The following is a 26,146-nucleotide window of genomic DNA, read 5'->3' as shown; positions in this document are numbered from 1 at the left end:
TGGGAATGTTAGCACGAGCTCTGCAAAGTAGCACTCCAGTCACGTCACGTCTTCATATAGCACTTTATTCAATAGATTGCTTAAAATCAAGAAGCTTTACAGTATCAAACATGAAAAACAGTGTTAGTGCCTCATTTTTTTTACAAGCACAACTTCATTTTGTACTATAAAGCAGCTATCCGGTGTGTTCATGTTTTCACCCGCGGAGATCTTACCTCAATGAATTCAACACACGAAATGACTCAGACGCGACCCGCGCGAGTGAAGGCGGAGCCTCAGCGCACACCTCCTGTTATGTTATCGTCACTGACCAATGTTAGCACGAAGGTGTTTTGCAGCTGAAGCGAACTTTTCCTGAAAGTTTGCTTTGGCAAGCCGTTTCGAACTTCCAAAAAGAACACAAAACAAACTCCTTTTTGGCCTGATTTTGTTCGAAATGACGTCACATCAGTTCGTTCCTCAATTTCGTTTGAAGTATACCGGAGCCTTAAAGCTTGGGGTAATTTTCATTTGAAAGTGAACCAATCTCTTAATCCACCAAACTCTTGGGTCATACAAGCGTATCACCCTGTGATAGAAGATTTACTCACAATCTAAAGAAGAAACTGCCTCGGTTCAGTCATCATCAAGTCAGCCCACGTCTTGGCTCATCATAGGAGCCCAGCCAAGAGGAGCGTTGTGAAAAACACCACCCAGAACAGATGATAAGACACACCTGGTGCAAGTTTTCACCGCTTCTGTAAACCTGGTCTTAAAGTTGGCAGGAACCAGAAGTTGCAGCCATCATTTCTTCACTAAGTGGAACAAGAACAAGAAAAAATGTCGGGTGGCACTTGATTTTGTCCATCAAGAATTGATTGGATGGTTGTGGTACGCTAATGCTGTGATGTCATGTGAGTGACAGGTTACTGCCGCCCTCACGCCAGTAAACATGTCATCAGAGAAGAGAAGAGATGTCACAGCAAGAGGGAGGGGAAGTTATTTTGATTAAAGATTACAAGGGCACATGAATTTTAAAGAAATGCATGGATAAATCATTTATAATAAACAGTGCAATATTGCATAAAAAAAGTATAGTCAATTTTAATTTCATGGTGACTTTAAAGGGATCGTTTACTCAGCCTCATGTTTTTCCAAACATGTATGACTTTTTTTCTTTTGTGGACTTTCCCTTTAAGATACTGTTTCCTACAAAATGTAGGTTGTTTTTGATTGGGCTTAAAGCGATAGTTCACCCAAAATGAAAATTATGTTATCATTAATCGCCATGATGTTGTTGTTCTAAACGTGTGTTTCTTACTTTTGCTGAACTCAAAAGACATTTTGAAGAATGTCATAAACCAGTATTTTTTCCATACTATGGAAGGCAATGGGGTCCATCAACTAAATATCTTCTTTTGTGTTCAGCAGAAGAAAAAAAATTCATACAGGTACAGTTTGAGGGTGAATCAATGATGACAGAATTTTCATTTTGGGGTGAACTGTCCCTTTAAGAACATGTTAAACAATCTATACTATAACCTAAACTGACCTATACATATACTGTTTTTCCAATAAATGTTGGAAAACTATTTTCTTTCTATTTTTTTATTTTTTATTATTGCTATTATTATTGTAATAGGTGGTGGTGCAGAAAAAAATGTCCTCTGAATTGTGTAGAGTGGAACTGGGCCACCTCTCACCCACTGACCCTGGACTGATCTTCCCCTTATAACTTTCCCCCACTCCTTGCAGTTCGAGGAGACCCGACATAGTCAGGACGCCCTTGATCTCACACCCACTTCCTGGACACTTCATATTATTTTTGTATAATAAAAGCTTCTGAAATGGCAGTCACTGGCAGTTAACTTTGGGCTCATATATCGACAACAAGAGAGGAAGCTATTATCTAGTTATTTAAAGTGATGGCTCAAATACAATTGTAAGAGTATTAAAGAGTGTAATCCACTATGGCACAATGATATCTCAGTCTGTGAGTTTGAGTGAGTACAATAGAGATTTTAAGAAGGCTTTTTCCTGACGATGCCACAATGAAACTATTCATCTGAACTCAGTGTGCGCTCACACACACACTATTCATCTCAACCCATAATGAACACACTGAAAACCCTGCATGGCAAAATGCACAATGACCTCCTAAGGAACTCTTTGCCTCCTCATGTGTGCACACACACACACACACATATACAAAATGTGTATCAGATTATATTGTTAACACATAAAAAAGTCATTAGTTTCAGGCTTATCATACTGTGTCTATGCTGTCAGAATATAATCTTGCCCCAAATTTCCCATAGATTTGGATATATTTAGATATAGTCCTGTGCATATGGGCGTCAGTCTCTATTCATCAATCTGACGCTAAACACTAACGCTCACCGCACGAGAATGTCAAGAATGCTCCAGATGTGTCTGTGTGTGTTTGTGTATATAGTAAAGAAACCGTTTTCACTGAAAAAAAAATTCTGTTTGCTGTTTTTGTTATATCTTCCTTTTACTTCCAGAGGAGTCACTGAGGTTTTTTTCTATTTTTTTTTTTTTTTTGTCCATAATCGCATACTGTAATGTATGTACTACATTTAGTTTGAAGCTTGCTTCTTGACCATTAAAGTACATTCTGTATATTATGAATGTGTGTAGTATGAACAGCATTAAAAAGTAACTTTTAAAGGTCCCGTTCTTCATGATCCCATGTTTCAAACTTTAGTTAGTGTGTAATGTTGTTGTTAGAGTATAAATGAAATCTGTAAAATTTTAAAGCTCAAAGTTCAATGCCAAGCGAGATATTTTATTTAACAGAAGTCGCCTACATCTAACGGCCAGTTTGGACTACATCCCTCTACTTCCTTCTTTAATGACGTCACTAAAACAGTTTTTTGACTAACCTCCGGCCACAGGAATACACAAGAGTTGCGTTTGTAGAGTGTGTTTGTCGCCATGTCGTCGAAACGCTGTTATTTTCATCCCGCAGTCCAATCGCTGGGTCTGATTCCGGCTCAAATTGATAGGGTAAAATTAAAGACATGTTTACAATAACACTGAGCGCGTGCATCTCCACGTTATGGTAAGAGGCGTGACTTTTCCGGGCAAGGTTCGCTAAGCTGCTGTCGAATCACAACACAGGAACCGCTGGCACAATCAGAACTCGTTACGTATTTCTGAAGGAGGGACTTCATAGAACAAGGAAGTCATCAGCCCGTTTTTATGACAGTGGAAACAGCGGTATACAGATAAGTAAATTATGTGAAAAATACTGGGTTTTTTTTACACGCGAAACATGAACACATGTTATATTGCACACTATAAACACAATCAAAGCTTCAAAAAACCTCGAAAAACAGGACCTTTAATGCGTAATGCGTTACTTTACTAGTTAATTGAAAAAGTAATCTGATTATGTAAATCAAGTTACTTGTAATGCGTTACCCCCAACACTGAGTATGAATGAAATTCATATGTACTATATCTGCCATGTTGTCACGTCACGTGACCTATGGCAGCAGATGTGTCGCTTTACTTCCATTCAGAACTCCCCACCCATGGCCTCATGGGATAGTAAAGTGTCCAGTGGATGTGCACTTCAGAATCTCCCCTGAAGTTGTAAGTCATACCCGGCTTTTTGTCTACTGTTATACTATAAATTTGTATACTGAATACTATAAATTCGGACATGCTCAACTCAACTGTTTTTTGCCTATTGTATAGTATGGAGTATGGAAGTAGAGGCATATTCGGACACAGGGAGTGTGTTAAAGTTATTAGTCCAAAATAGTACAACTTTTAAAAATTACATTTAAAATCTATATTGTTGTGCTCCGTGTAGCTGTTTTTAAATGTGAGAATGCATCTAAGGTAAGTGACACATCGGGGTCAGTATACTCAAAACATGCCTAATTATACAGGATTTTGTAAAAGTTGTGATGAAACAGAAATAGCGACAGATCATTTTTTCAGTATTGTGACGTACATCCAAGTGAAATGGATTATCGAAAACAGAAAAAAATGTTGGGCGGGAACTTCCATCTGTAGTTGACTGAATTGATGCAGATCTGAATGCAAGCTTGCTGTTGATTGTATGAAAGGGCTGTCAGTTATTGCAGAGAGAAGCATGTTGTTTTCACTGGAAGACTGAGCTATGACATTTTGATTAAAATTATGAGGTCAAAAGATTTAAATATGAAACATGCACTGATGAATTGTTGACAATAAGATCAATAACATGCATTTCATAAATAGATAGGGTGATTTTCATTTCATGCTGACTTCAAGACTGATTAGTTGAGTACTTTTAAAGGCAACCCACAGACCTGCAAAAATTTTCCCCCCGTAATTTGATTGCATGGACACTTTTATCTCAGTTTGAATATTATCTTTTTAAATTGTCTTCTTTTTTAATGTGTTGCCCCCTTTCTCTCTTTCCTTTGTTCATTCTCACAGTACTTAGCCCTCTTTATTTGTCACAGTAACACCCACAGTATCTCTCTTGCATACTGATTATTTATTTCTCTCCCTCTCAAGTTCATAGTCATCTTTATTTCCTAAACGTTTTTTGAATGTTCAGCTACAGATGAAATGAGGGTAAATGAATCCAGAGCTCATGACTGGGCTGAGAGACAGAGAGAGAGAAATAGACAGAAGGAAGGACAGTCATTTGGCCTCAGGGCTTTTACTGAGCTCAGAATTGCTGGCATTCTCACGAGTCACAGCAGCTGAATAGAGCTCCCTCTGTGTGTGTGTGTGTGTGTGTGTGTGTTTGAGTAAGCGTGACCTGAGAATGAGCACTGCTCAGTTATAGTTTGGGTTGAGCAGAGCAAGAGCTCATAGGGTTGTCGAAGTCTCACATAGCAAGACCTTCAGACTAACAGGAAGAAGGTCTGGACTCTATCGCAACATACATTGGCCATGTTTAGGAGCGTGAAAATGTAAAGTCGATTTCCCTATGATAACAGACCAGCATGCATCTAATAAATTATTCATTTAAGAACGTTGTGCAAGTTTACTGCAACAATGGTGCTGTGAACTTCACATACTGTTGAAAATCCAGCATTTAGTTGATTCTGATAAGCGTTCATTTTCACAGTTGTGAACTTTCTTCTTCCATGAGGGGGTTTGGCAGAACGACGGCTTTGTTTCCAGGCAGACCATTAAAAACGCGACAGACGTCTCCCGGAAATCCTGTAGAATTGAACCAGATGATCACAAACTCCTGAAGTGTTTCCTATTTTGTGTGCCTTATGTATCAGATGTTCAGCCAGTGGTCCATGGGCGTGACGTCTGAGGCTGGGACTAGGGTTGTCTAGGCAAATTTCTACAAGTGCTGTTCAGAGGTGCACATGTGTCTGTCACGTGTTCTCCATTATCATAAATGTTTATTCATGACAAAAAAAAAAGTGATCGTTATCTGACACTCAAAAAGTAGCTTTAGTGCACGGACAGCTTTGTTGATTATAATGCATCAAACATCAAAATAAAATATAAAATAAATATTAGAGTTTAAAATCTGTTAATAATAATTACAATGAATATTGAGATAAATAGTTGACTCTTATCTTTTGTAATAACTGTGCAGCCCTAAATATTATATTATATTATATTATATTATATTATATTATATTATATTATATTATATTATATATATTATATATATTATATTATGTTATATTATGTTATATTGTGTGATATTGTTATATTACAGTGAGATATTGTAGTTATTTATTATAAATGTATTTTCTTGTTGCAACTGCATTTTTAAACAGGAATTTAATAACTTCATATACTTTTAAAACTTAAATGTTATTTATTTTGTACTTTTTAAATATGTGTTGTTGTTGTTGTTGTTGTTGTGCTATACCGATCAGGCACAACATTATGACCACCTTCCTAATATTGTGTTGGTCCCCCTTTTCCTGCTAAAACAGTCCTGGCCAGTCGAGGCATGGACTCCACTAGACCCCTGAAGGTGTTCTGCGGTATCTGGCACATCCCTCAGATGCTCGATTCAATTGAGATCTGGGGAATTTGGAGGCCAAGTCAACACCTCAAGCTCGTTGTTGCGCTCCTCAAACTTTTCAATTCACATATTTGTATAGCACTTTTCACGATACATATCATTTCAAAGCAGCTTTTCAGAGAATGCATGTCAACATTACAATTTAACGAATGCAGTTAGCAAATAATGTAATAATTTAGGCAATTAATTTACAATCACTGTTAGCAGTTTAACTGAAGGTAGAAGCAGTGAGCTGGAAAAATGAATTACATATTAACAATAATTAGGATATATAGAAATTTGGCAATGTGCATGTTGATCCAGATGATAGCGTCTTCTGAAGTCCTCGCAGGAGTTGGCGCAAACCATTCCTAAACCATTTTTGCTTTGTGGCAGGGCGCATTATCCTGCTGAAAGAGACCACAGCCACCAGGGAATACCGTTTCCATGAAAGGGTGTACATGGTCTGCAACAATGCTTAGCTGGCTTGCATTCTTCCCATAGTGCATCCTGGTGCCATGTGTTTCCCAGGTTAGCAATGCACATGCACCTGGCCATCCACGTGATGTAAAAGAGAACGTGATTCATCAGACCAGGCCACCTTCTTCCATTGCTCCGTGGTCCAGTTCTGATGCTCACATGCCCACTGTTGGCGCTTTCGGCAGTGAACGGGGGTCAGCATGGACACCCTGACCAGTCTGCGGCTATGCAGCCCCATACACAACAAACTGTGATGCACTGTGTATTCTGACACCTTTCTATCAGAACCAGCATTAACTTCTTGAGCACGGGCCAGCCTTCGCTTCCCACGTGCATCAATGAGCCTTAGCCGCCCATGACCCTGTCGCCGGTTCACCACTGCTCCTTCCTTGGACCACTTTTGATAGATACTGACCACTGCAGACCGGGAACACCCCACAAGAGCAGCAGTTTTGGAGATGCTCTGACCCAGTCGTCTAGCCATCACAATTTGGCCCTTGTCAAACTCGCTCAAATCCTTACGCTTGCCCATTTTTCCTGCACGTCAACTTTGAGGACAAAATGTTCACTTGCTGCCTAATATATCCCACCCACTAACAGGTGCTGTGATGAACAAATAATCAGTGTTATTCAGTGGTCATAATGTTATGCCTAATTGGTGTATATTTATTTATTTTTTGTGCAACTTCTGCTCTTCCATATTTGTGACTAATGGTGAGAGTAACTGGTAGAGCATGGCACTATCAACATCAAGATCATGGGTTCAATTCCTGTGGAAAACACTAATAGATATGTACACATGCACATCCAAAGTCGCTTTGGATAAAGGTGTCTGCCGAATGCATTTGTAAATAGATATGGCAAGTGCAAGTATTTGCATAACAGTTCACAAACAGGATAGGCATGTTTCTTTTAATGATTTAGAGTGTGTTTAGTTTTGGGAGTTTGTTTAGGGATTTTTAACAAGTGTGACTCAGAGATGGTGTGTATACACACCCTAAATAACCTCCCCGCCCCACACATACAGAGATCTTTTTTGTTGGCAACATCATGCCATTAAATCTTCATTAAACCCAGGGCTTTCAGACATGCTTTGAAGACTATAACATTTAAAAGTGTCAGAATGACATCTGGGATCAGATCTGAAGAGAAGCGAATCTGATTGTTTACAGTAAAAATGTTCCTGACATTTTACGCCTCGCTATTTATACCTTATATACCTTTATATCTCTTATTATTTATCTCCCCTTAACATATTTCTTCTGACTTTTTAATGTTTCATTATGCATCTGCATTCTGTCTTTAACAAAGTCTGTTATGATTACAGCAACAATCTTCCAAAGTAACGTCAACGAAAGGTCCCTCCCGCAAACTGATATCAAACAGATACTTTGACTCTTATTTCGTTTAACACCCCCTGCTGTTCAAGAATGGCAGAGCAACCTGTATTCCACACCTGGGATTTCTGTTCCTAACAAATCTCTACTGTAGATATACCAGAGATAGGAATCAGTGTCCAAGTGTGAGTCTTCCTGCTGTCCTCCTACAACTGTCACACACTGAATGTGGGGGTTGTGGGTAATAATAAACTCCCAAAGTATGCATACTGTGTGTTACGATTGATTACAATGCATTCAGGGAACCTTGACTTTGCTGGCACTGTGCTCATCCAGCTACTATAGAAACAAACCATTGAATATGAACATAAATCATATATGTCGTGATTTAGGACACACAGACGGTGTTATTTGACCTTGTAGGCTGTAAAAGTGACCCACCATTTGTTCATTGTGCACTTTTTCGCATCCGCATGCTTGGTGTCATTTTATGTTTATCTTTCTATTTCACTATTCTCGTAATTTTTCACCTGTATTTGCAACTTTTCATTACTCATTCGATTCTGGGTTTTTTGGGTAAAGTGTCAAATGGTTATTAAAGGATTAGTTCAAATGAAAGTGTGTGGCAACTGACTCAAAACCTTCATTGTACTAAAACCTTGAGTTTTCATTTCTTCCTGTGTCCTCAATGACTCTGACATACTTCATGCATTCTCTTTAGATGAGGATCTCTGTATCACATCTCAATGCAATTGCTTGCATCTGTTTCTGTGTAGACTACACTACATGCATACACACTTACAAAATGCAACACGCATGACTGGAGAGCGAGTTTAGATCGAGGTAAGGAAGTTGAGGGGTGGGGCTTAGTCACACTTTCTCTCACTGACTTAATCTGTCGCTTTGGTTTTTTTCTTCTCTTTCTGCGTCTCACCCCCACATCGTTTCCGTTCTTCGCCTTTCTTTAGTCGAGGGGGAAGCTGTCTCTGTTGTGAAGTGGGTTTGATAAAGAGGGTCTCGGCGGGGGGGTGGACTGACCGCCGCTCTAGAGGGAAATTTTATTAGCAGTCTTTATTACGGCCGGGTGGGCAGACAGACGCAGGGAGATAGAGGGTGTGACATGGCTAACGAGGAGGGAAGAAATACATCCCTCACAGAGCAGCACGACGTCGACGACGTTACACACCCAGAGACTTCAGCTGCACCACAAGTGGTAGGCTTGCTAAAAACGCCCCAAATCCTGATCGAACACTGGGTCTGAGCTTTTGTTGAAGCATACTCTGTCATAAAGTCTTAGAGTCGATCATTTTAAGTGAGTTCATATTTAGTGTACTATAGCTGCAGTAATGTGAAATGTGTTGTGCAAGAATGCAAATTGTTGTGCATAACAATTTTGTTTTTCTTTAGTTTAAAGAAATGTATTGAGAGTATAATATAATAAATTATATTATTATTGTATTATATAAATCTATTATTTGTATTCAAAAATAAAAAATAAACATATTTTACATGCCACATTAAACAATTTTAAATAAGAAATGTGTACAGTTTATTATAAAAATTAATATGCTTATGTATTATAAAGTAAATTATATACACTATTTACATTTTTATTTTTGACTATATTGATACGAAATGCAGTGCTGCAATACTTTACATGTCAGTTTGCACTTCCTTAAAGTGATAGTTCACTTCATTTACTCCCACTCAAGTTGTTCCAAACCTGTATGAGTTATTTTCTTCTGCAGAACACAAAGAATTGAAGAATGTCAGTGACCAAACAGTTGATGGGCTCCATTTGCTTCCCTAGTATTTTTTCCATACTATGGAAGTCAGTGGGGTCCCAGCAACTGTTTGTTTACCCATAAATATCTTCTTTTGTGTTCAACAGAAGAAAGAAATTCATACAGGTTTGGAAGAACTTTAGGGGGAGTAAATGATGACAGAATTTTCATTTTTCGGTGAACTATCCCTTTTATTGCCATCTTTGGATCTTCTAATGTTCTGTTGTTCCTATCTATTTCCCGATTTCTTTCTTTTTTTCACCATGGAGTTAAAACTCTTCCTGTGTGGACTGACTTTTGTTTTCTTTGTGGACCGCGTCCTCCCTCCCTCCCCCAACATCTGATATCTTTGCGAGTTGCATCACGTCATTTCCTCTCATCCCCCTCTTCCTCTTTTGACTCTCCCTTGTGCTGTTCTGTCATTGTTTATGCTTTTCCTCTGTCTGACACTCTTTATATCCTGTCTCACTCTCTTAGGTCTTTTTTGTCCTTTGTGATAATTGATGCATACACCGAATTGGCTTCAGATGTTGTCTCAGTTGAGATCTGATGACTTGTGTTTGGTCGAAATGGTCGAAAGGATGCTGTGGTTGTAGACTTAAACCATTGTTGCTGAAACCGTAGCATTGTAACCACATCAATTAGTGCTGATGTCATGTCACAGAAAGAGTCCCACAGAAGAGTTATTTAGGGTTGTTATCGTAGTGATCTGGTACTACTGTCAGCCTCTGGGTCCCAACACTTTTAAGGATGGAAATGTGGTAGGAATTGGTTTTGGTGCAAGTTTAATTGAAGTTTTGATATTTGTTAATGTTGCTTATGGTTGTTTCAATACACTATGTCCATATTTTTCTGAATATCTTCTAAAGATGTTCCGATACCCCTTTTCCATTCCCGATAAAGATTCCGATACCTGAGCTCAGGGTATCGGCCGATACCGAGTACTGATCCGATACCAGGGTGCAGGGCTCTAAACCGGTTCAAGGAACGAAAACGAAAACCGGAAATGAACGAAATTTTGACCGGAACGTAACCAGAAACGGAAACTGAATCAGATTTAATCGTTTTGAACAGAAACGCTCATTTGAAATGGCCATTAACCGGTTAATAACGTTATTTTTTCGTTCTATTTAATATTTTGATTTGGCAGTCAACCAATCACGAATTCAAATAGTACAGCCTATGCAAATGTGACGCTGACGCATCCAACGTGAGTGAAATGCCCGCGCTGACGCGCTCAGGCTCAGCTGTCATGTCATCATAGGTTAGGTAAGTTACAATGGCAATGCCCTGGCATTAGTTTTTCCGATGATATATGTCACCATTAGACCTACATTTAAGTGAAAATGAATGTCAAGTAGGCTAATATGCAGCTTGTTGTGCGTTTTGAAACCAGCGAAAATTACAGGATATGTAGAACATGAGTTCACACAACGCCACACATAACACATATACAACAAAAGGGAATATTTAGGCCTATAGGCTACGTGAAATATTTCACCATATAATTAGGTCTACAGATTAACAAAACAAAAGTGGTTCATTGTGGCGCACTCTATCGATCTAGGAAAGGAAACAGACATTCTGCTTGTTTTCGTTATTTAAATATCTTTTGTAAATGTATGAATTATGTATGGCTTTTAAATTACGACCATAAATCATAAATTACAAAGTACAGTTTAGGAAAAAAACGTTCCAGTGGTCGCGACGGCGCCTCATGCGCGCACACAAATTATTGCATTGCTTACTTGATACCGCAGCTGATAAATATTAAAACAAAATACAATCAACCAAACATATAAAACTTTACACTGCTCAATTCAATTCTGTGACCACTGCCTGACTGTGCTGTTATGTGAAGGATGTTGTCGATAATGCGAGTGAAGTACAAAGCTTACATAATAAATGGCCTAATAGTTTAGCATTCGTCTCAAAAATGGAAACGGTGCCGAATGAGAAAGGTGTGCTTCAGATTCAATTCGTTTAGCATCTTATTTAGTGTTATTTCTAATAAATAACCCTGTTTTTCACTTCTTCACTGCTCTAAACAGTGGTTGCTTATGGCAACACAGCACAACTTCCTGTGTTTGCATTCTGAGAAGAATTGATTTCCGATTTGCTGCGTTAAAGGGATAGTTCACCCAAAAATGAAAATTTGTTTATCTGCTTACCCCCAGTGCATCCAAGATGTAGGTGACTTTGTTTCTTCAGTTGAACACAAATGCTGATTTTTAACTCCAACCGTTGCCGTCTGCCAGTCTTAGAATAGACTTCAATGAGTGCGAGACATCACTGCCGCTGTCAGAGCGCGATCAGACCTTACGAATCCAGTGCTGAATGTAGTTGGACATAGTGGTGTATTAGAGGTAAAAAATTATATAAATACTGTTCGGTTTCTCACACAAACCGATCGTTTCGTGTCTTAAGACATCAATGTGTCGTCACGAGCCGCAGAGTTTAATTTGGACTTGTCTATGGAAGTGTTTTAGACTCTTATCGTTCGAGTTCCCGTCCACTCTTATTATAAGACTGACAGACGGCAACGGTTGGAGTTAAAAATCAGCATTTGTGTTCAACTGAAGAAACAAAGTCACCTACATCTTGATGCGCTGGGGGTAAGCAGATAAACATCCAATTTTCATTTTTGGGTGAACTATCCCTTTAAGCAAAGATAGCGGGCGCAACTAGATATTGTTTAAGAAAATGGTATCGGATCGGTACATGAGTTTAATTACTCGCCGATACGATGCTAGAATTTTTTTCTGGTATCGGTGGTATTTCCGATACTAGTATCGGAATCGGAACAACCCTAATATCTTCTATCTATATTCAGGACACATTTAGAAGTCTCACTAAATCCTCTAAATAGATACGTACCAGATAAACCGATAATAAATTTCATTATAAATAGAAGATACTAAAATTCTGAGCACCCGAAACACCAGCACCCGCCATTTTTAAAAAAACGTCCTACATATTTACAGCCTATATATTTACTCCACAAACTAACTAACTCTACAAACATGAAAAACAATGATAGGACCTCTCATCCTTATGGTAAGGAGAAAATCCAGCACGACTTTCTTTGTTTAACAGTTCTATCTAATAACCCATAAGACAGGACTGTTAGACAGATCGTAAACTAATTAAGACGGAGAATGCGATGCGAGCACAGTGTGCTTAGGATCTGTCTGAACTCAGCGCTGTCAAAATAAAAGTAACAACAACAAGCGGCCCAACAACACTTCAGGCCCTATAGGTTATACCATGCATATGTTGACTTTTTATTATTATTTAAAGAAGAAACCAAACCAATGTATAGTTGACATTTTGAGCTTTAATGCTGTAGAAAAACAATTTAAAAAAATTCAGGAAGAGTGTGTTCAGCTTGCTTTTTATTTGTATAAAAAATATGGCATGCAGTTGTTCAAACAATGGTATAAAGCTATACATCATTCAGTGTAAATTGTGATAATCGTAATTAATAATCGCAATTACTTTTTCATGGGAATAATCAAAAATTATGATTTTTGTCATTATCGTGCAGCCCTAATTCTGGTGTGCTTTCAGTTAAGACAGCTCAAACATGCAGTTTAGTCTGGGAATAGCTTAAGCCTTGTCTGTGAAACCGGCATAAAGGGTTAGTTCACCCAAAAATTAAAATTCTATCATTAATTACTCACCCTCATGTCGTTCCAAACCCGTAAGACTTTCGTTCATCTTCGGAACACAAATGAAGATATTTTTGATGAAATCTGAGTGATTTCTGTTCCTCCATATACAGCTTCGCAACTACCACTTTGACGCCTCAAAAAGTTCATAAAGAGATCATGAAACTAATCCATATGGATTGAGAGGTTTAGTCCACATTTTCTGAAGAGACACAATCACGTTATAGGATGAACAGATTAAATTTAGGCATTTATTCACATATAAACACTGATCAGCGAACATAAACAGAAGCTCAGCTGAACCTGCTTGACCCGCGAGAACAAACCTCGTTCTGCGTAATGCTAGAATAAACCTCATTGGTTCATGCAGAAGCTCAAACGTGTGGCGTAACAGGAGAATGAACCTCACTGGTTCTTGCAGAAGCTCAAACCTGCTGCGTAACACATGAGAATGAACATTATTGGTTCTTGCATGTCAAGCAAACATGCTTGAGCTTCCATTTACCACAACTGACGTGTGAGTCGCTGAATGTTTATATGTGAAGAAAAGCGTAAATTCAATCTGTTCAGTGTATAAAGCGATCACATCTCTTGCCTGTTTAGCAAACGGGGCAATTACACATTACCATTCAAAAGTTTGGGATCAGTACGATTTTTTTTTTATTTTATTTTTTTAAGATATTAATACTTTTATTCAGTTATTTTATTATATGGATTAAATTGATCAAAAGTGGCGGTAAAGACATTGATAATGTTATAAAAGATTTCTGTTTCAAATAAATGCTGTTTTTTTTTAACTTTCTATTCATCAAAGAATCCTGAAAAAATGTATTGCGTTTCCACAAAAAATATTAAGCAGCAACTGTTTTCAACATTGATAATAATAAGAAATGTTTCTTGAACAGCAAATCATCATATTAGGAAACATTAAAAAAATCTCACCAACCCCAAACCTTTAAACTATAGTGTGGATTAAAGTCAGATTAATTTACTTACATTGCCATTTCATTAGGATTACCTGTGTAAACTAAAGCCTTGCGTTGGCGTGTCTTGTAATAACGGGCTATTTTGATGCCAATGCGTCAGAAACCTTTCTTGCACACTATTTTTTGCTTCTGTTACTGTAAATGACTCATGTGTTTTTGTGCAAACTAAACATTACTGCAACAGTCTAGTCACTGAGCTACTTTATCTGTAGTTAAATCTCTGCTGGTGTTGAAATGGTGTTTTTGCAATTATCTACATCAGCCTAGGGCTCTGTGTTCATTTGCTGTTAGATCAGATAGCAGTTTGATCACATTAACACAGAGAAAGGGTCTCTTCTTCAGGGTGTCTGCTGTTGAAAAAAAAAAAAAGGGTGTCTGCTGTTGGTTTGATTTGTGCATATGTGAGCTGTTTTCAAGAGTCAGTTGCACAATAGCTGAATGCTGCTATCTTGAGTTACATCAAAGACTTCAAAAAGCAGCTACTTCAAGTTCCTCAGTTTCAAACCAGCTATTTGGGTAAAGTTCTCGTCATAATTAATTAGGTTGATGTCATACAGCATCACGCAAGGTGATGAGAAGCTGAGAATTAGAAATCTGATGCCATCATCTTATAAACAATTAATTACCCAAACTTACCATGGGAATACCACAACTACAGTTTAGACTCTTTCTTTGCTCATCATTGGAATATATTTTTGGACATTTCAAAGAACAAAGGCTACTTTTACCATAACCAATCACAGCTTAGTTTCAGAAAAAAAAAGTTTATCGTAATATATAATATTACAGTGATAATATACCATTCAAAAGTTAGTTTAGCAAGGATGCATTAAATTGCTCAAAACTGACAGTAAAGACATTTATATTGTTGCAAAAAATTTCTACTTTAAATAAACGCTGTTCTTTTGAACTTTCTATTCATTGAGGAGTCCTGTTTTCCACAAAAATATCAAGCAGCGCAACTGTTTTCAGCATTGATAATAATAAGAAATGTTTCTTGAGCAGCCAATCAGCATATTAGAATGATTTCTAAAGAATCATGTGACTGAAGACTGGAGTAATGATGCTGAAAATTCAGCTTTGCATCACAGGAATAAAATACATTTTAAAATATATTAGAAAACAGTTATTTTAAACTGTAATACTATTACTGTTTTTACTGTGTTTTTAATCAAGTAAATACAGCATTGGTGTGCAAAAACGATAAAAATTATACTGACGTCAAACTTTTGTACTTTATTTCATTGCACCAACCTCCACTGCTTGGTTTATCTTGGTATATCGTTATCTCCCTCTGTCACACACATGTACTCGTGCTTTTCTCCATGTTCTTCTGAATTGTTGTTTATGAAGGTCTTTCCTGCCTTGGTTTTTTAGAAGTCTTCTTTCACGTGAATGAAACCACATTTTTACTCGAACAGTTTTATAAACTGAAAAATGAACAATGGCTGCATGTTGTCTGTTAAATTTTATTGAAACTGGTAATATTACTTTAAAGTGAAATAAAGAATCATGTATATGGACACACACACACACACACACAATAACCATAATACCCACGCTGGTGTCATCTAGTAAAGCCAAGCCTCGCAGAAAACAGGAAGAGACCGTGCAGAGGTTTAACCGGATATCCTGCATAGGGAGGGCGACCCTCGACCAAAGCTTTCCCTTCCCTCATCTCTTTCTCTCTTTTCCTTCGTCTCCCTCTGTCCTTCTGTTTCTATGCTACTGGATATTGGTGTCATTACCGGAGAGAGGAGAATGTGTTGGTCTGGTGAATGGGATCACTGGGAATATCTGGACATTCAGGTGACAAACAGTGTTTGAAAGGATCGTTGGTCGTCAAAATAATTTCTACAGATAAGAATTTTTTTTTTTTTTTGCCAATTGGATGTTTCCCATAGGTTGTGTAAGGAAAAAAATTGACATAGCAAATCTATAGGAGTTTATTGCCACCGTTGTGTTCAGTTTTACAAATTGATGGTAAAATAGATTTTAAAAATGCGTCGTTTTGGAAAAATGTGTTGGCTGTGGTCACTATTCTTGATTGTTTAGTGGTTGTGACTAGTGTGCAAACTCATGTAACCTGTAAAGCATTTGTTTGAGGTTTTATAAAGTGGTTTTAGTGGTTTTGATGTCCTTTTGAAGTTTTTTTTTTGTGGTTGTTTGTGTATTTTTACATAGGACTCCTATTGTTTCAGTTCTTGTAGAAGATCCATTCTGTTCCTGCTGCATCTGATATATTTGCTTTTTTAATATTTATGATCACAATGTGGTTTCTTTTTTTCCATATTTTACAAAAGTAAACATCTCCAGACAGTTTTTAATTCAATCAATGTTGTAATCAATATTGAATTTATTTTCCCCTCTAGATTTGATAAGTTGTCAGTTGAAGCATATTTAGTTAAAAACAAGAGCTTAAAGCTTCTGGAACATAATAGAAGTTGCTGAACTGATTGATTAAAAAATGCTCCAGTTTTTTATTTTTTAAACCAATAGAAGCTGGTGTCCTGAAATGTGTCCCGCAAGCGGTGAATAGTATCCCAACGTGGAAGTCATGACTAGCAGGATGGAAAACAATAGGGCAAGTGACCCGAAATGTCTGGAATCCACTGTTATGTATGTAGTTACTTGGTTCCTAAGCATTAGTTCAAAATGTGTAAATCTATGTGGAGTAATAGAGACATTTTTGTGCTGCTCACTTTTTTAGCTTGTTTCCAGACACTTGTATTTTGGGCCCTAAGTGTATTTGAGAATAATGTTCACAATTAAGGATATTCTCAATTTTTTTGTGTTATGTTACAGAGAATAAGGCTGATGTATATTGCACACAAAAGTTTGTAAAATATCGCAAGCTCCAATCTGATCGGCTGACTTCCACACAGTTTCCAGGAGTCAAGGTGCACATTTATACCAGTCCACCGGGAAATAAAGTTGTGTTTAAAGGGACCATGATAGAAGTATCAGTGGAAAAATCGTTGGAATTGGAAAGTTTGCAATTTATTATGTGTATCAGGGATGGGCATCTTCGATTGTGATGAGGGCCAACATTTTTTCTCCTTCATATAAAGGGGCCAGATTACTAATCCACACTCACACTTTTTACACCATCTTCCTCAATTTACTTTTTATTAAAGGAAATCAATCTATAATTAATGCAGTTTGTTTTTAAAGATTTTATTAACTATAAAACTTGTGCAATTTTGCTAATACAAATGGGAAACTTTTTCAGTTGACAAGCTATATTACCCCAACACCAAATGTAAACATCTCAATTGCATTGTCTGTAAATTTGCAACAAACAAATGTACAGATGTCCTATTTTTGATTACAAGCCTAGAGAACATTCTCAACTCAACATCAGAGAACAGTTAAAAGGTGCTAATTCAAAAAATAGTCGTTCCATATGGTATTACCATAATCCACATCCACATATTACCATGAATAAAAATACTATTTTTAAAAATGTAAGATAAGATAAGTGCAACTCTGGCATCACAGGTGTATGTGTATCTTTCATACTTCTCGTTAGCCGCTTTTCCACCATCAGGCCAAACCGTTCTCTTTGCTTTACCGTTCCATTCCGTGCCGATCCGGTCCAAGTCGGCCGGTACGGATATGGTTTCGTTTTCCACTGTGGGGCTGATAATGAAGCTCTTCAGTCATTGCCTTAGAAACCCAAGAGTTTACACACGATATGCGATGTAAATAGTGACCGCTTTTTGGAGGATGATCAGTTATTTCTTTTAATTGTATGATTAATTTGTGTTCACGTTGCTCAAATAGCATGTTTAACAAGCTACGGAGAAACTGGTAGGCAGGCAACAGACAAGTAATCCTGTAATTCCATTGATCATCCAAGTGGTCCAGCGGGCCGTATTTAAAGACATTGCGGGCCGCCAGTTGCCCATCCCTGATGTATCTCAACTGCTTGATTGCTTGTATAGTCACAAAATGTGAACTATATTATCCCAGCTCTGTTCTGATAAATGTGACAATAAGGCACAAATACATTAAGACATTATAAAGATTGATTTGATTTTGACAATTTTATAATCCAAATTTGTTTTACGATGTAGAAACATTGTTTGTAACTATTTTTCAGATCTTGTAGATTTATATAACATTATAGCTGCATGATTCTGGATACATTGAGAATCATGATTTTTTTGTTTAAAATAGAGATCACGAGTCTCCCACGATTCTAAATAGAAATCTAAACAAAATAACATGTATTTTACTAGATGTTGACAAAATTAATCTAATTCATTTGAATAAAAAGTTTTTTTTTTAGTAGGTTTGAATGAATGATTCAATGACTCACTCATAAAGACTTCACTTGTTTCATTACTGGATGAATCAGTGTTTTTGAACAAATCTCTTGAATGAATGATTCAATGACAAATTCGTTATTTGAAGTGTCAAGTTGCTTTCGAAGGGTGATATATTCTATTTTGATCACTACCATAGACATCAGTGTTTATATCCAAACTATAAACTTTTATCCCAGTACTTCTATGATCTTTTAAATTATTGTAATTTTTGTAAAATAATGATACTGTGTGGTTGAAAAGAAGTTTCACGCATGACAGCTGTTCTCTCTGGCTCAGTTGCAGCACCAATGCAGATCTGAATGTTCGTTGTGATCCTGCATGTCAAAGGTTTAATAGACAGCCAAATTGCTGTCATTTAGCACTAAGATCATGTGGGTGTTTGAATCGAGATCACGATTGTTTAAAGGCCGGGACACACCAAGCCGACGGTCGGCCGTCGGGCAATGTCAGGCCATTTTTTAGCATCTGTCTGCTTTTTTTTCCAGTGTGTTTTTGGCTCTCTAGTTGGACACCGTCTGGGTTTTTTGGGCTGATTCGGCGTCCGGCTGTCATTGAGAAAGAGAACTCTGATTGGCTGTTTAGCTTTTGAATGATGAAAATAGACTATTGATACCTGCTAACATAGACCGTTATTTCCATACACACAGTCGCAGAATGCATGTGCTAGTTGACAGTCGCCTTTAGTTCTTTTGGTGTGTTCAAGTGCAGCTTTTTTGGCCAAGATGCAGCTGACAAGAGGTGACAACACAGTCAGCTTTTGTTGCCGCCAGTTCTTTGACGTTGGCTTAGTGTGTCCCGGGCTTAACGATTAATTGTACAGCTCTATCCAACAGCATGTAAAAACAAGAACTTACTTGTTGGTCAGATGGTCTTTTCCTGTTGGCACTTCTTGGCCAGATGTGGATAAGACTTCATGCCAACATTCAAAGTGATCTCAATGGAGTGCATTTAGTGAATTACTAAGATCTCTTAGGATTTCTAAAGCTGAATTTGATCTGCAGGCTATTACTGCTTTATCTTTAAACTTCATCTTTCTGTTTTGCAGAGTGATCCCGGTGGGTTGTCAGTACTAGAGCAGCTAGGCTTGGACCACAGCTCCGATTTCTCTGACACGAGTGTTCAGCAGCGATTGGATGAACAGCGGGAGCGAATCCGTAGGGAAATCCGAAAGGAGCTGAAGATTAAAGAGGGGGCAGAGAATCTCCGCAGAGCCACTACAGATAAACGAAATGCTCAGCAGGTGGAAAGTCAGTTGCGGAGCTCCAATCGACGTCTGGAATCGCTCCACGCTCAACTACAAGAGCTGGATGCTCATATTGTCGTCAAAGGGACAGATGACTCACGTGGTGAGTAGACGGACACTGCTGTATATGAGTGATGATGTTTTTATTTTAAGAAGTCTAATTTTTTGTTTTACAATAACAAAGTATCATTACGTAAACTGCTTAAACTATTATTAACATTTTAGCATACTTCATTGTGTTTTTAATTTTTTTTTTTTTCATTTTGATTCAAATCTAAACTATATTAAATATATAAAAAAAGAATTAATTAAACATTTGATTTCATGTTTTGATTTACTGAGATGATGCTCATCCATTATTCCAATGCTTGTAAATTATTTAAAACTAACAAAAGCACATATGTTTATACATAAATTATAGATGACTGTAATATCAATAATTCATGTTTTTGTATAAAAACAGATTTTACTCATTCTTAAATCCCTCAGTCCACAGCCAACTGTAATTTTTCACTTCTTGCATCTAGATGATGTTCCTCAGTCTCCAGGAGCAGAGAGCAGGTCGTCGGCCCATAAGGAGAGAATCGCTGCACTGGAAAGGCAGTTAAACATCGAACTCAAAGTCAAACAGGGGGCTGAAAATATGATCCCCATCTACGCCAATGGCTCCACTAAGGTATACAAATGCACACACAAATGCTCTGCTCCAAAACGTAGTGATCTATACTGCCGTTCAAAAGTTTGGTGTCGCCTTTTTTTTTTTTAAAAGATTGTTTTTTTATTTTATTTTTTTATTTTAATATATTTTAAAATGTAATTTATTCCTGTGATGACAAAACTGAATTTTCAGCATCATTACTCCAGTCTTCAGTGTAGGGATGGGCGATATGGCCAAAAATATTATCACAATTTTTTTTATATATATATATATATATATATATATAATATGATATTGATATTTATCGCGATATTCAATTTCCAATTAATGGAGAAGGAAATGTTTTCCACATATTTGTTAGACTTTGAGAATGAATGTAAACTTGTTTGTTCACAGTTAAACTCCACAGAGTAGCTATCTTAGAATTTAGGGAAAATTAAATTTAAATTAAGTTTTCCATTTTATTTTTTGGGATTCTGTGTTTTATGATTTAATACAAATGTATATACATTTTAACAATTTAATCAAATTTATAAAATCAAATCAAATCAAAATATAACAATTAATTTACAACAAAACACATTTTTGTTTTTTGTCTAATAAGATGCTGCACAACACAACTGTATACATTTAAAACATGAAACAATACCTTAGTTGTATGATATTCCTTAGAAATAATAATATTATTACTTTTGAGAAGTACATTTTAGTAAGTTATACAGTAGTGATATATTTCTGTCAATTTCTTGAAGTGAAACCAAACTTTTATTTTGACGGTTTGTTGCGAAGATCTTTCAGTTTTAGTTTCAGTTTGAATGTGTATTTGATGGCAGTTTTTCTCAAATGAAGCAGAGAAAAGCTTGTGAAGAGACTCTCAAGGCAGCTCTGGAGATGAAGTTGATGTGTTCATGACATGTCCTCATATATTGAGACAGCAGACTCTGTAAACACCATAAGTGTCACATGTGTGTGAGTTTGCTTATTAGACAAAACCGTGCCGTTCATTCACACAGAAACACGCAGTAATCACATATTAGCTACTTGCACTGACTGGCTGTTTAGGCTGTTAGATTAATTCAAAAAACGTCCAGAGCTTACCATCGTTATACTTGTAAATTTTATCACAATCTCGATATGATATCGTTTATCGCCCAGCCCTACTTCAGTGTCACATGATCCTTCAGAAATCATTCTAATATGCTGATTTCCTGCTCAAGAAACATTTATTATTATTATTATCAGTGTTTAAAAAAAGCAGTTGTGCTGCTTTTTTGTGCAAACTGTGATACATTTTTCAAAAGAACAGCATTTATTTGATTTTTTTTTTTTTTTTGTGAAAGTCTTTACTGTCAGTTTTGTTCTATTTAATGCCTACTTGCTGAGTATTAAGTTTTTTGCTAAGTATTAATTTCTTTAAAAAATATTACTGACCCTATCATTTTGAATGGTAGTATACATACTGAAAACTCTTACACTGTGAACAAAGTCCTTAAAAAATTGCCAACTTAATTATGCTGCTTTCTAAGGTACCTCGTTTTGTGTGGCACGTGAAGTTGCTCTCTATGTAGGTGGCGAGGCAGCTCACTAGATTTTGGAACAGAGCCAGTCTGTCAAAAGATGTTTACTTACTGTTTAATAACTATAATGACGTGTGTGTGTCTGTGTGTGGGTTGTCAGGATAAGAAGATGTTGCAGACAGCTCAGCAGATGCTACAGGACAGCAAGACAAAGATTGACATCATCCGCATGCAGATCCGGAAAACGGTGCAGGCCTACGAACACAATGATGATACACAGGGTATGGCTGAGTGTGTGTGTGTACGTGCGCTACTGCTTTGTTGCTTTTAGAGTCTGATTTCATAGCTGAGCAGAGAAATAAACAAATCAATAACCACCCGAATCCCAGAAGACGAGTGGTGTGTGTTTTCAGGGTGTGTACATGGTGTGTTTGGTCAGGTGTACAGTGTTTATGCACAAGTAGTGAGTGCAGGTCATACGGATCAATAAATGTGTGTTATGACCCCGTTTTGACTTAGAGTGAATCAAACACACTCTCACTCTCTCTCTCTCTTTGTCTCTCTCTCTTTATCTATCTCTTTCTATCTCCCTCTATCTCTCTCTCTCTCTTACTCACTCACTCACACACACACACACACACACACACAGGATCAGGTAACTGATAACAGTCAGTTCCCGCTCTCTATTTCCTTTACTCCTCACACACACACACACACACCGCTTGATTTAACAGTTTACAGCAAAAAAATGTAATACATTAAGAAAACAAAAATCATTTACTTTTAGTTGGATAATTTTCATGAAAGTGGAAGTGGAAGTGACATGTGAAGGCCAAGTATGGTAACCCATACTCAGAATTTGTCCTCTGCATTTAACCCATCCGATTTAGTGCATACACATTAGGAGCAGTGAGTAGTGAACACACACCCGCCATTTTTGCTGTGGCGCCAAGGAGCAATTTGGGGTTCGGTGCCTTGCTCAAGGGTACCTCAGTCATTTCTAGGGCTGCCTTCGTCTAAAGATTTTTCTAGTCCACTAGTAGTCGTTCATTTAAGCCATTAGTCAGCTAGTTGCACATTTATATTAATAAGCCATAAATCATAATAATGATCCTTTAATTGCCTATATATATAGTAATACTTAGCCTACATAGTTTATAAAGCTTGCAGCAGCGCACCGGCAAAAGTGATGATTATTACTGTGTCATGAAAAAACAGTGTCTAAACATTTTAATAATTTATTGATAATGTTTTCTGTGTTTTCGGCTGAGATTAAGTCAACGATGCTGACTTGTCTTCTCCGCAGTAGTGGACGCGCCTATATATGCATGTTTCATACGGATTATATAATCTGAGAATATTTATTTTCCATTTGAATTGGTTAATTTGTAGACATTTCAAGCTTTCTATAGATATATTTCTCGTGTCTGTGAGGCAAGTATACACTTTATGTGCTCAAGTTCACAGAGAGAGAGAGGGCAGAAAGCACATCCTGAAAGCACAACATTTTGTTGTTATTGTGAGTTCACAGAAATAAAAGTAGACCCTTTACAGTTTGCATTACTCTTATGACCAAAATGACGGAGGGGTTATGCACAATCTAACTTCCGTATTCTGTAAAATGGATCAGGTTGCTTCCGGTTTAGGTCTTTTGTATGTGCTTCATGAAAAAATGATCTGTTTTATTCAAGATAACTTAAAAGGAGCGAGCAAAGATGAGCATAACTGATATCCCCCGCATATGCAGATTGATATTTAAAAGCTTTTTTAATTTTTCTTCTTCACACTAACGTTTAGATATTTAACAGAATAAAACACTTATAACAATGTGAACTAGGTAGTTTTGCTGATTACCTTAAAAGTCCAGAGATATGCCGTCAGTTCATACTGTTGTTAACACTTTCTCTGACAAGCGGATGCAATGAGCAGTTTCCCGGTTTGGGCATCTGAAGTTCGACATATACTCTTATACTTATTATTATTATTACTCATTATTACTTATTTTAAGTTAATTGCAAGTAATCGCACCGGTTCCTGTATGTCATGCAGTAAGCATGCTCTCTACACAAACAATTGGATATGCACCGAATAATAGCACACATTTATCTAAGACTAGGCTAACAGTGAGCGGACTTGTGAAGTTTCTACTACTTACATGTTTCAAGTGATAAGCCGTATTTGAGGTCAGTCAATGATAGGTGAATATTTGGATTCGCATATTGGATTAACGATCTCTTCCTCATGGTCTGCGTGACTTCACCACTTCCTGTGGCGTTTTTTTTTTTCTTTCTTTTTTTCTATGGTTAGTTGACTATTAGGGGGCATTTCATATTTTTTTCAACGTATTTTTGTATTAATCACAGTTGTGTTGAGACTCGAACCCACAACCTTTGGGTTACCAGTCTGACTCTCTAAACATTAGGCCATGACTGCACCCTTCATATGAAGTAAATTTATTTATTATACCAACTTATAAGTAAGTTCAAGTACATTTCTTTAACAGCATTTTATCCATTTTCCATATACACTACTGTTAAAAAGTATGGGGATCAACATGGACATTCAATTTGAACTTTCTAATCATCAAAGTATCTCAGTTTACACAAAAATATTAGGAAGCACAACTTTTTTTCAACATTGATAATTATAAGAAATGTTTCAAGAGCAGCAAATCATCATATTAGAATGATGTGACACTGAAGACTTGAGTAATGATCAGCTTTGCCATCATAGAAATAAACTACAGTAGAAAAAGTAATTAAATAAATTAAGTAGATTTGCTTCTCAAGTAAATGGATCTTGTTTTAAGGATGTTTAAAACATTTTTACTGGGAAACAAGACTAATACTTAGTTTATTGTTATTTGAAATATTGTCACAGCTGAATTGAAAACTCCCTTGTCTTTTGATAATAACGCACACACCTTAAACTTTATATGTTTTTAAATTAATTATAGCTTATGAAATCATCAGACATAGACCAGAGACCGTATGATATAAAACACAATGTTTCAGGCTCATAGCGGCATTAGTTAAGACACATTCTTTAGTACTCCTGTATAAACACACATACACCTTCAATGTGTACATGTACACACACACACACACACACTCCCTGAGAGTCTGTTTCTGAAATTGTCACCTCATTCAACTTCATTCCTTATTAGGACACAAAAATCTCTGCAGTCAATCCTTCCGTCTCTTTATGTATTTTTCTCTGTCTTATTATACCTCTTTATAAAGTCCATTCATTCAAGTGCCATTTTCCCTCAAACTCATTTTCTGAAGAATCTTGATTTATCAATATATGATTTTACTTGGACAGTCCTAACACGCACTCGCTCACACGCAAGCACGCTCTTCTAATCTCAGCTATATTAAAACTATATGTGAATCTGGGAATAGTAAACAGTCTGTAGTCCTGTTTATGTTAGTCCTGTTTATGTTTTTAAACACTCATGATATTCCCTGCACTCAGGAATGCTTTGAACTGCTTGTTTTGCCGTCAGAACCAAACAGACACAGCAAAATCTTTATATAAAACCCGGAACAGCATGTCAATGTTTTTTTTTGATGGTATGACAGTATAATATAACACCATATCTTAATCTTTTGGTTTATAATCCCTAATAATCCTCTTATTTCTAAAAGTCTGTAGCTGGCAGCGTGGCAGACCTCAGATGATCTACAATCATCTCCCCCAGTTTGCATAAGTACAGTAATTACTATATGGAAGCTCGCTGTCCTGATCCCACATCATCCCTCGTCCTCTTCAAACTCTGATAGATGCACATGACCTATTAATGTATCTTAGACTTAATGTCTGTTTTGAGATCACATTCGATTCAGGTTCATTTTGATTAATGGGTGGTTGATAGGACTTTTCAAGCAATGACAGCAGTGTCCTGCAGTGTGACATGCTATTATTCATCTAAAATCATTTTAAACTACATTTTAAAATATACTTTACTATATTTAAAAAAAAAAAAAAAAAAAAAAAGTGTTATACTTCAGTTTTATGATCTTATTTGAAGGACTACATAAAACATTTGTCCTAGTTTAGTTTCTAGGCCTAAGCCCCTAAATTTAGTTATGACACAAAATTTGATTTGAAATAAATTCTACCTTGTTGTTTAATTAAAGGTGCT

General features: G+C 36.9%; 1 protein-coding gene across 3 annotated transcripts in view; it reads left to right on the top strand.

Moving 5' to 3' along the window:
• The window catches only part of pkn1a (protein kinase N1a), a 52,777-nt gene that overhangs the window by 12,641 nt on the left and 13,990 nt on the right, over positions 1 to 26,146 (top strand). Inside the window, exons 1-4 of one of the 3 annotated variants that reach the window (XM_048196491.1) lie at positions 8,678 to 9,019; positions 19,627 to 19,927; positions 20,352 to 20,500; positions 22,160 to 22,280. In XM_048196491.1, the coding sequence (XP_048052448.1) occupies positions 8,927 to 9,019; positions 19,627 to 19,927; positions 20,352 to 20,500; positions 22,160 to 22,280 (664 nt within the window). In that variant the 5' untranslated portion in view covers positions 8,678 to 8,926. Of the gene's footprint in view, positions 1 to 8,677; positions 9,020 to 15,636; positions 16,057 to 19,626; positions 19,928 to 20,351; positions 20,501 to 22,159; positions 22,281 to 26,146 lie in introns of those variants that run through there. The other 2 variants (XM_048196492.1, XM_048196493.1) reach the window with 2 other exon arrangements.

This window comes from Megalobrama amblycephala, linkage group LG7, assembly GCF_018812025.1.
Source record: "Megalobrama amblycephala isolate DHTTF-2021 linkage group LG7, ASM1881202v1, whole genome shotgun sequence".
In the NCBI taxonomy this organism is placed as follows: domain Eukaryota; kingdom Metazoa; phylum Chordata; class Actinopteri; order Cypriniformes; family Xenocyprididae; genus Megalobrama; species Megalobrama amblycephala.
This window is presented reverse-complemented; position numbering and strand designations above follow the sequence as displayed.